Source organism: Elephantulus edwardii, unplaced genomic scaffold (genome assembly GCF_000299155.1).
Source record: "Elephantulus edwardii isolate Elephantulus edwardi_28Jun2011 unplaced genomic scaffold, EleEdw1.0 scaffold00200, whole genome shotgun sequence".
Taxonomy (NCBI): Eukaryota; Metazoa; Chordata; class Mammalia; order Macroscelidea; family Macroscelididae; genus Elephantulus; species Elephantulus edwardii.
Window position 1 is genome coordinate 2,718,654 of NW_006399950.1, and position 10,855 is coordinate 2,729,508.

A 10,855-nucleotide genomic window follows, 5' to 3' on the forward strand; every position below is an offset into this window, starting at 1 on the left:
ATGCACTGAGCTAAAAACAGAGATTTCGACCCTAAAAGGAGTGAGAGAGCATGGTGGACAACTTGGATGTTCTGTATCCTATGTTCATGACTGAACTTACAGAGAGGCAGACACAACCCCTGGGTTTCCTTGCAGATGGGCACGCTGCACGCCAGGAGCAGGCACAGACCTGGAGAAGCTGCTTTCGAGAGGGGAAGCTGGCGGGGCGGAGGTGAGATCCCTGGGGGCCTAGCTCTCAGGGGTGAACAGCGAGCTGTCGTACGGCAGGAAGGCAGCACAGGACCTGGCACCACAGTAACACGGCTTTCTGGGTCCCCCTTTCTCCAGCCTCTGTCCATCTTCATTGTCCTTCATATTAAGAAATTTCCCTGAATAATCATAGGAGAGTTCTTCTCCCGGCAGAATGTCTTTGGCTGCAAAAAGCGCCAGCTTTGGGACCATGGAGTCAACTCGGACAGGAACCATCACCAGGTTAGGTTCGCAGGAGTGGTTGAGGAATCTTCCGATGTTCCCTGTGTACGTGGGGTCGATGTAGGTCTCCATTACCTGTCCGTTATAAACGTGCTCCCTGAGGGCAATGATGTAATTGCAGTCATGCGCTGTCTGTGACTGGATTCTCCTCTGTACCTCAGAGAACCCTAAAACCTCCCCAGCATACTCACAGACAAACCTTCCTGCTGGAATCGATTCCAAGGTGCGGAGCCCCCAGCCCTTTCTGTCCGTCCTGAACACCTGCAGGCGGAAATGGAGACCCCTCTGGACCACCCTGTTACAGCAGTGGTCACTGCACTGGCACATGGCATTGCATTCAAACACCGGCTGCGCGTACCGACCCTCCGAGCCTAGGTGTCTGAGGCAGGCGTTGTCGTCATAGTTCTCATGATGCAGACACGGGCATGCACCTGGGATGCAGGGAGTCTGCAGACAGGAGCATCCAGGAAAGGTTATCTGACTGGGATCGGCCTCGGCTCCGGGTCCGGCAACGTGATCCGGGGTGTACTGCAAACAACACAAACGGGGCAGGTCAGCATAGCTCCCCACGGAGTTCGTACACACGCATGTGCCAAGCAGCTTTCAGCAGAAAGACTGTGTATAAAAACAAAACTGACAAAACACAGTTTAAAGATACTGTCAGAAAAGGTACCCTTGCCCCCAGTTCATACATAGACCAGGCTTACTGGTCTGAGAGAGAAAAGCTCTAAGACCTTTCAGTCTGGAGTGGATATCCCCCCGACTTGCAGCCAACTAATTGACCTAAAAGTGGTAACTCTACAGAGGAATGGACTTTTTAAAGCAGTCAACATTGAAACATCTGCTCAGGGATGAAGTGGAGATGGCAGGAAGGGACAGAAGGACGAAAGGAAACAGGAAACACCGGAAGTGGGGAGAGCACCAGCACATTGCTGGAATCCCCATCAGTGTCATCAAATGGGTAGAAACCAATGAACTGAAAACAACTCTCTGCAACTTTTCACTCAAATCACAATAAAGGTTTTTTAAAAGCTTCATTGTTTTAGATTAAATCTCTGGTTTTCTTTTTGGTGAAGGGCAACAGTAAGTATAGCATTTCTCTTATCACAAGTCAGCAGCACTAAAGTCCACAACGCCCCCGGCTTTGGATACCAGGAACACCAAGGCTGTGTGAGCACCTGCTTTCAGTAAGACGGTCACCCTTGGCATTTACTCTCCTTTATCTGATAATCCAGACAGGCTGTCTGCATCTACCCATTGTTCCAGGGGAGACAGATGACCATTTTTCTCTTCACAGCCTCTGACGACCTTCTGAGGGGTCTGCTGTGACCCAGCGATGACTGGAGGGCACGTATCACCACCACATCTGTAAATGCCAAGTTACCTCGGGTCTGACAAAAGAAGGGCATGGATGAGAAAAAAAGATGGCCTCTGGGCAAAGAATCTTCCATTGATGACTTTCCTAGAATTTTTTTAAAATTTGAGGATTACCTAAATTTTTAAATACGCTGTTTTGAAAAAAGCCACTATTGCTTTATAGTTTCACGTGAGCTTTCATAATATTAAAACTACTTGACTGAAAAGTGCAGACATAACTAAGAATGGTATTTGTTAATAGGTAGTTGGATTTTTTTATTGCCTTTTATGTAAAGAATTTTCTTATTAAATGATAAAGAGATAATACAAAGTTTCATAAGTCTCTTCAGTGTTCATGTATTTTCAGACACAACATTGCTACAATGTTATGAAAAAAGAAGGCATTCTAAGATGGCTAATGTCCATGGAAAGCCAAATCTCTGGCTATCTCTGCTGGCATAACAAAGCTCATTTTTGAACCCTGGAGTTTCAAGTATCTCATTAACCTTTTTTTTTTTTTTAAACGAATAGAAGCATTCTTGTTTATGTGGACCTGAAATCATTAATTTGTACTTGTGGCCCTAAGCTGAGTGTGGACGCCTTGCTCAGCCTGGGGTAGCCAAGCACTTCCAAGAGGAGACAGAGTTAGCTGTAAAATGGACATGGGTCAGACAGAACAGCCTCACTATTCACAAGCAGCACTCTTTCCAAAACTGAGACCGTAGAGAAATTTCATCAACATGTCCTCTGAATCCATTCTTTTCCAGGAAGGAGTTTATGGATTTAAAAACAAAAATTCCGTCCTTCAATAAAGGCTGACCCTCCAGTAAAGACACGCTTCCTTGTTGCATTCTGGTAAGTGCCTTTTGCAGGGGACTGCTGCTCAGCTTTCCAGGAGGGGATAGATTGTACAGATTGAGGTTATCAACAATTTCAGCATGTTTGGCTCCACAGTCAATACACTTGGGACCAGCAGTCAGGAAATCAACACACGAATTTCATTAGGAACATCTGCTGTCAGGGACCTCTCTAGAGTACTAAAGAACAATGATGTAAGCCTAGAGACTAAGGTGGTTCTGATTCAGGCCATGGTCTTTGAAACTACCTGTTATGCATCAGAGACCTGAACAATGACCACAGAGGTCAGAATTGATGTCTTTGAATTGGGCTGGAGTATTGAATATACCAATGACTGCCAAGAGAACTAACAGGTCTGTCCTGGAGAGGGTGAAGCCAAGTTGTTCTTTGGAGGCGAGGATTTTGAGGCTCTGTCTCACACTCCCTGGGCGTGTTGTCAGCAAAGACCAGTCCTTGGAGAAGGGCATCATGCTTGGAAGGGTGGAGGGACAGTGCAGGAGAGGAAGACCCTGAATGAGATGGATTCACACAGTATCGGGTAATGAGGGTATGAGTGTCAGAGGCAGTGAGACGGGCCCAGCACAGAGCAGGGTTCAGGGTCACCATGAGTCATGGTCTACTTGACAGCACATTTCAGCACCAGGGGAGTGTTCCATCATCACAACTTTCAGTCCAACCTCCATCACTGTTCCTTCTCCAGGCCAGGCTTTTTACGAGCAGCAGGTGGCCACACTTCCTTCAGAGGACACTGGAGCTCTGTAAGGACTTGCAAAGCCCTTCACCTTCACAGGCTGAGCTGGAGGAGGGAGTGTGGGGCCGCTGTGGGGGACGGCCCGCAGTGGGGGAGGCCATTTGGGGGGGGACGACAAACAGCTTCTGCTGCGGGGTCTCCTGGGACTCAGCCGGATGTCCTAGAGGGTTGCGGGGTGGCTTTGAGCGAGAGGTCCCATCAGGCACACTCGATGACTGCCGCTTTACACCCTGTCTGCTTCAGCCTTTTAAAGGATTCAGATTCAGCATGTAAACAGTTTTTGAGAGAGTTTTAAGAAGCACTTGTGGAAGATGGATTTTATTATTTCTTTCCTAAGCTTTTCAGAATTTTAAAAACTGATTTGCTCTTAAAAGTTCACATTTTAAAGATCACTGTATGAATCATTAATCTATGAAGTGATTGTATTTTTTTTTCTGGACACGGATACCTCCTTATATGGTCATGTCACACTGGCCACAGCTCCTCATTGGGACAACACACTGTTTCTTGTTGGACACATTTACACATGGACAGGCATGCAAAGACTTTGATCTGCAGATTTTAAAAATGTTGGGCAATCTAGTGATAATATTTTTAAATTCTGCTACCCAAACTTGATGTCCAATCTAAGATCCTGTAGGGATTTAAGACTATAAATGGCAGCTGATGTCAAATGAGCTGTAGGCGTCTTCCAAAGCCTGACAGACTGGCAAAGCTTCCTGCTGGAAGAAGAGGACTGTGTCTTCCCCCGTGAATCTGAAACAAGGACTGCTGCAAACTATTTCCTCTGTCTCTGCCTCTATTTTCTCCTCTGTCAGTGAAATACGGCTCCTGACAAAAACGACCACAGGAAAGAGCCTGCCATGGAAATCCGGGTTTGGTTTTTCGTGATTGTGGGATGATTCTTCTCTGGTTCTTAACCTCATACAGAAAAGTGACTTGATCTTTTCAGAAACAAGTCAATTATTGAACAGTCTATGAAAACGTTCGTATGCCAAATAAACTGTTAAACTCTGAGTATCTGCAAGGCCATGGCAAGTGTGCGGCACACAGTGTCAGCTCCCTTGAGCCTGGACACTGCCAATCTGCAATACTCTCTGCACATACAGTCTGTACCCCACTTCCTGCTACAAAACCGAGGACTAGGCCGACCTGGAATGAGTGTTACCCTCAGGGCTGTTTGTGCCTACACTAAGCCTGAGTTGTGGGGCGCAGTCAGACAGTGGGGCTGAAAACTCAAAGATCAGCAGTTCAAGTCCATCAGCTGCACTGAAGGCGAAAGATGCCGCAGCTTACTCAGTGCAGGGACCCGACGGGCTGGTCAGAACACACGAGGTCCCATCACCAATGTTTTCTTTATGGACAGGCCCATGAGTTGGGGCAGAGAACGAGGCCCACCTCTGGGATGTCCGCTGTTGACTCTAGGAGCGGCAGGTTCTGGAACACTGCCTTAGTCTGTCCCATCTCCTCAGCTTGGACATGTGCGCCCACTCGTACAGCCAGTCCTGCTTCCTGAGGGTCATCCTCTGTCTCTGAGGCCCCACCTTTCCCAGCATAATGTCATGTGACACAGAAGCAGAGGAGGGATTTGTTTTCCACGGGGACTGCTAAAGCAATATGTCTAACACTTCCCCCCCTGAAGTTGGCCTGCACTTAATGTTAAGAGCATGAACTTGGGCTCTCAATGTCAGACCATAAGGCTTTGTAGTTGTGTTACTGTACTGAGCTTTTCTAGGTCTCCACACAAGTCCTGTGCCTTTATGATTTGGAAAAGCCAGCTTCCTACCTTCCATAACATTGGGCACAGATTCAAACTCAGCTCACTGCCAACCAGCTGGAAGCACCTCGGAGCTGGTTTCCGGGGCTGTAAACGGCACAGGCGGGGGACTGCCCACCTCCCTTGGACTGGCAGCCCTTCCCCACACTTGTGGGGTGGCCTCTAGGTTACAGGCTATTGGGCAGAGCACGGGACGTGACTGGATTGCTTGATAACCTGACTGGAGTTTGCTAACTTTTCTAATCCCATTCTGTGTGAAAGCCGCTGGAGAGGAGGCCTGACAGTGCATGCTGGTCGGGGCTTAACCCCTGGGCCGCATCCTGCACTGCGAGGAAACGCTGGACAGTCTTCACTCCTTTTTTGGTGGTTCTGGATCACGAGCGACAGGAATCTCTGTACTTGGCCCAGAGCCCCACGAGTTTGTTTATGTGCCAAGGAGTTACTAGGAGCCCGTGAGTCAGATCAGTCCCAAGGCCCCACTTGAGGGCTTGCAAAGCTGGCCAGAGCGGGCTTTGAGGCCTGAAAACAAGGGTCATCTCCATGGGTTTGTTTTCCAGTTTCTTTTCTACTTGGCTTTTAATACTGATGGCACTGTTATCCTTGTTGCCAACAGAACATCTGAATGGTTTTGGGTTGGGTTTTTTTTTTGTTGTTGTTGTTGTTTTTGCCTTTTCATACCCCAAAGCAAAGCAGGCAGTTATTTTTACCTTGATTTTTGGTGCTTTAATTCTTGGGTGTGTGTATGCATGTGAAGGCAGAGTTTGGAGCAAGAAAGCTGTTTTGAGTTTTCCTAAGAATGGTTTTTGTACTCCATGAACATATGGAAGCAAATTAGTTTAAGATCCTTTTAGGCTTGTCATGGAAATGTTTAAGAACACTTTCTTTTGGTAATACTAGAAATTTGTCTTAATGTAATGCTAACTCTATCTGCAGCTGTGCATAGAGCTGGGTAACTAGGATACTGCAGGACTGAGTCTTCTAAATTGCACTTCTGCTTATCAATTCAACATTTAGGGGTCCCTCACATAGCTGCTGCTTCTTCCCTTCTTACAGCAGCTATCTTCCTTCTGTTTTCTCTTGTAATCACCAGAGCAAGGATGTGAGTGATCATTTTACCTTCTGAGTTTGGACTCATACAACACCTGGCACATGGTGGGCTCTTACAGAGACATTGTGGGGTCAGTGCGCCAGACAACACTATCAGTAACAAGGCATTCTGTGGGAGAATATAGTTTCTGATAGTAATATCTTATTCCACTCTTTGAAAATGGATGTTCAATATATTATTATAGTTGATCCTCAAACACTCTAGGAAGAAAGGACAGCTAACCTTGGGTGTTGATGGCTTTATGTTCTGTTGTGGTGGTGACTGTAACTCACAGCGACCCCACAGAATGGAGACTTGCCTTGTCGGCTTCCAAATCCTCACAGGAGCAGAGAACATCTTTCTCCTTCAGGGTGGCTAGTGAGTTAGAATCCTTTCATTTTGCAGCTTAATGCTGTGCCAGCGAGGGTTCCTATGATGGTTAGAGGGCTGTAAATATTCACATCATTATTTTGGCTGTTGTTATGTGCCAGCGAGTTGTTTGTGACTCACAGCGACCCTATGTACAAGAGCCCTAAATGGTGCTCTATCCTGTGCCAACTTCACTGTCTCTGACACACTTATTCCCACCACTCCAATCACTGAATCGATGCATTTCATTGAGGGTCTTCTCTTGCGCTGTCTGTCCACCCTCCCAAACATGATGTCCCTCTCCAAGGACCTGCCCCTCCTTGCAATATGCCCAAAGTATGTCAGACGAAGCTTCAGAATCCTTGACTCCAAGGAGCAACCTGGCTTCACCCTCTACAAGACAAACCTGTTTGTTCTCCTAGCAGTCCATGGTATACTCAACACTCTTCTCCAGCACCACAGCCCAAAGGCTTTTTCTTTCTCTCTTTTTATCATCCCTAGTCACTGTCCAGCTCTCCAATGCATAACACGTAATTGGAAAGAGTATTGCCTGGATTAGGCGCACCTTGGTCTCCAGCCTGACACTGTTACTCAGTACTCTGGAAAGGTCCCTGACAGCTGCCTTTCCCAATGCAATTCATCTTTTGATTTCCTGGCTGCTGTGGTACCAAGGGTGTCGACTGTGGAGTGAAGCACACTAAAACTGTTAACTATCTCCATCTCTTCATCATCCATACTAATGCTGCCAGTTGGCCCAGTGGTGAGAATCTTTGTCTTCTTGATGTTGAGCTTCAATCCATATAGGAGGCTGCAGTCTTTGACCTTCTGCAGCAAGTGCTTCAGGTCCTCCTCAGTTTCAATAAACAGGTTTATGTCATCTGCATAACACAGGTTGTTGACGAATCTAGAGGGTTGTATAAATATTCACATTATTTTTATTTTGCAGAGGGAAAAAATAAGCTCAGAGGAACTAAGATGACTCAGCCTTAAACGTAGCTCTTCATCCTTCATCTTTAGTATTTTTTCCACTTCAAGAGCCACTTTTTGGGGGCTTGGGAGTGGAGTGGTCATTCCTTAGGCAGTTTTTTGGCTTGGAAGTAGCTGTTGTTAGGTACCGTCAAGGTGACTTTGATGCCCAGCGCCCTCTGAACTGAACAACAGATCTGCACCTTGCCCTGCCCTGTGCCATTCCTAACGTCTGATCTGCTTTAGCCCACTGTGACAACCATTGCACTTATCCATGCTGTGGACGGTCTTCCTCTTTTGACCCTCCGACTGACTTTCCCAGCATGAGGTCCCATTCCAAGGGCTGACCACTCCCGACAACCTGCTCCAAGTAGGAGAGATGAAACTTCCACATTCTCGCCTCAAAGGAGCTCCCTGGCTGCACTCCCTCCAAGACAGAGGAGTTTGCTCTTTCAGGAATCCACGGACGTTCAGTGCTCATCACCACACAGCTGTCATCCTGTTTCACCAGCCAACATTCAGAGGCAGAGCAAGTAACTGAAAGACCGTGGCCTGGATCAGGTGCACCTTAGTGTTTAAACTAACATCTTTGTTCCTTAGAACTGTGGAGAGGTCCCTGGCAGATTTCCTCCATGCAACAGGTCTCTTGATTTGACGCCTGCCACCATGGGTGTTGATTCTGGATCCAAATAAAATGGAATCTTTTCTCCATGGATCATGATGGTGCTTTAAGGCCAAGTAGGAAAGTGACTGAGTGAAGAAGCAAAAGAATCCTGAGGGACAGCACTGCGCTCAGGACAGGGCACCACGCTGACGGGACAGCACTGCACTGGGCGACAGCACTGCACTGGGGATAGCACTGCACTGGGGGGGGGGGTGTGACAGCACTGCGCTCGCTCGGGGACAGCACCGCACTCGGGGGACAGCACTGTACTGGGGGGGGGTGACAGCACTGTGCTCGGGGACAGCACTGCACTGGGCGACAGCACTGCACTGGGGATAGCACTGCACTGGGGGGGGGGTGTGACAGCACTGCGCTCGCTCGGGGACAGCACCGCACTCGGGGGACAGCACTGTACTGGGGGGGGTGACAGCACTGTGCTCGGGGACAGCACTGCACTGGGCGACAGCACTGCGCTCCGGGACAGCACTGTGCTCGGGGGACAGCACTGTGCTTGGTGAAGTCTCAGGCGCACTTCTTGCACTTTCCCTCCACCGGTGGAACCAGGGTGGCTGACTCACCTGCCTAAGTTCACCCCGGGCCACCTCCCCTCGACCACAGCAGCTGCGCTGGCCCCAAGATCAGCTCTACAGTCTGCAGGTGCTCTCCTGGGGACCACACGACCTTCACCTTTCAGGGCGCGGGCGCTCGCGGCTAGAAAGGCCCGGTTAGGGCCCAGGAGGAGAGGGAGCAAACCCCGCGTCCACACACTGCACAGCCCGCCCCCAGGGAGGGGCTGCGGCGCGCACACCTGAGAGCGCGCCCCCGAGCGCCCCCACAAGCACGCGCGCCTCCGATCGCGCACGTCCCCGATCACCCCCACGAGCACGCGCGCCATCACCGCCCGCCCGCCTCCACCTGGGCCCGCCCACCTGGAAAGGCGGCGGCTGCTCGCGCGGGGGCCAGGCGGCCACCGGCAGGTTCTCCAGGCCGCGGGCGACGTCCAGTCCTGCGCTCGGGGTCCCGGGCTCCTGTTCACGGTCTGCCGCGCCCCACGGCCGCCCCCGCGCGCCCGCCGCCATCTCCCAGAGGCCCGCGCGCCCGCGAGGCATGCCGGGAGGCCGCCGCCCCGCCGCCTCCTGGGAGTTGTAGTCCCAGCCGCGCACGTGACGTGACGTAGGAGCGCGTGCGTCCCTCGTGGCGTCAAGGCCAGGTGCAAACGAGGGGCCGAGGCTGGGAAGTGCTGACCACCTGGGTTAGCTTGCCTGTGCGCATATCGCGGTATGGCGGTGAGGTCAGAGGTCCAAGTTCGTGTGTGTAAGTTCGCTGGACTGCAGCAGGGGACACGTTTTGACCTGCATGCACCCGAGGACCCCTGAAGACTGACCCGTGGACGCCGACTGTCCACCCTCAGCTCAGCCCAGCTGACCGCTGTTTCAGAGGCTGCAGGTTGCTCGGAGGAGGTTGGCCGGTGGATTCGAACCGAGTCTTTGGGCTGACCACGCACTGAGCCCCCGAGCGCCCGGGACACCAGGCATTTGCGTGGCGGCCACTCGCACCCCAACAAAACAAAGCAGAACCGAACCAGCTGACCCGAACCGCCCGAGACCTCGTGGGCACCGGGCTGCTTGTGGTCAGCCTCCCAGAGGCACGCGGAAGAAAGGCCTGCAGCGGTGCAGTCAGGAGTGGCCCGTGCACGGCTGGCACTGACGTTCCGCGGAGCTGGTTCATCTGCCGATGAGCTGGACACAGTGGGGAGTGGTGGCCAAGTGAGAGCCCTCAGTGTGTATGGGGGTCAGACGTCAACAAGAGGAGCAGGTCCCTGATGGGGAAATGCTTACCCTCCCCCAGGCCTGTCCCGACTCCGGCCACAGGCACCGCAGGTCATGTGCCTCCGGCTGCCCCATGCGGCTCAGGGCACTGCATGGCCGCCGGCCTCCCGCTCACACACATACTCAGGCCTCTGGCCCCCTCGGGATGTCCAGGGAGCAGGAGAGACCTGCAGCCCTGCATGGGCTGCTGCGTTGCCCCGTTATACCCGCCATGTTTTCCAGGCCTAGAAGCTTCTCACAGGATGGACCTCAGACCCAAAGCCTACACGTCTCTACAGACTCCTGTGAGTGGTCGCAGGGGCCCCTGACCCTCTGCAGCATTGACCCTGGTAGAAGTAAGCTGCGTGCCAGTTTTCAGGCCGGGCCCTGCCCGCAGTCCGGGAACTGACCAGTGTCCTTGAGCCTACATCACTCAGTTCCCGTGGTCCTGGCCGGCCACTGTGGGAGGTGCAGGACCATTGCTGGAAGGTCACCTGAGAGCTGTTGGCTGCACCGCAAGGTGTTTGACTTCCCCATCAGCACCCTAGCTGTGACCATGACTGCTGGTAACAGCCCTAGACGGCACTGAGATTTCCTCTGCGACATCCCATCATTGCAGCCAGAATGTTACAGTTGGTGTGCTTCCTGAGCAAGGAGGAGAGGCACCTGGGTGAGGTGAGAGAGACCTGAGGAGAGGCACCTGAGTGAAGAGAGACCAGAGGAGAGGCACCTGAGCGAGGAGAGAGAG

General features: G+C 51.3%; 1 protein-coding gene across 1 annotated transcript; it reads right to left on the bottom strand.

Moving 5' to 3' along the window:
• Positions 1-228: 228 nt before the first annotated feature.
• SETMAR (SET domain and mariner transposase fusion gene) lies at positions 229-9,408 on the bottom strand. The gene is made up of 2 exons (XM_006897090.1): positions 9,229-9,408; positions 229-999 (listed from the first exon to the last, which is right to left on the bottom strand). Exons 1-2 carry the CDS (start codon positions 9,406-9,408, stop codon positions 229-231), a joined length of 951 nt encoding a protein of 316 aa, XP_006897152.1.
• Positions 9,409-10,855: the final 1,447 nt, after the last annotated feature.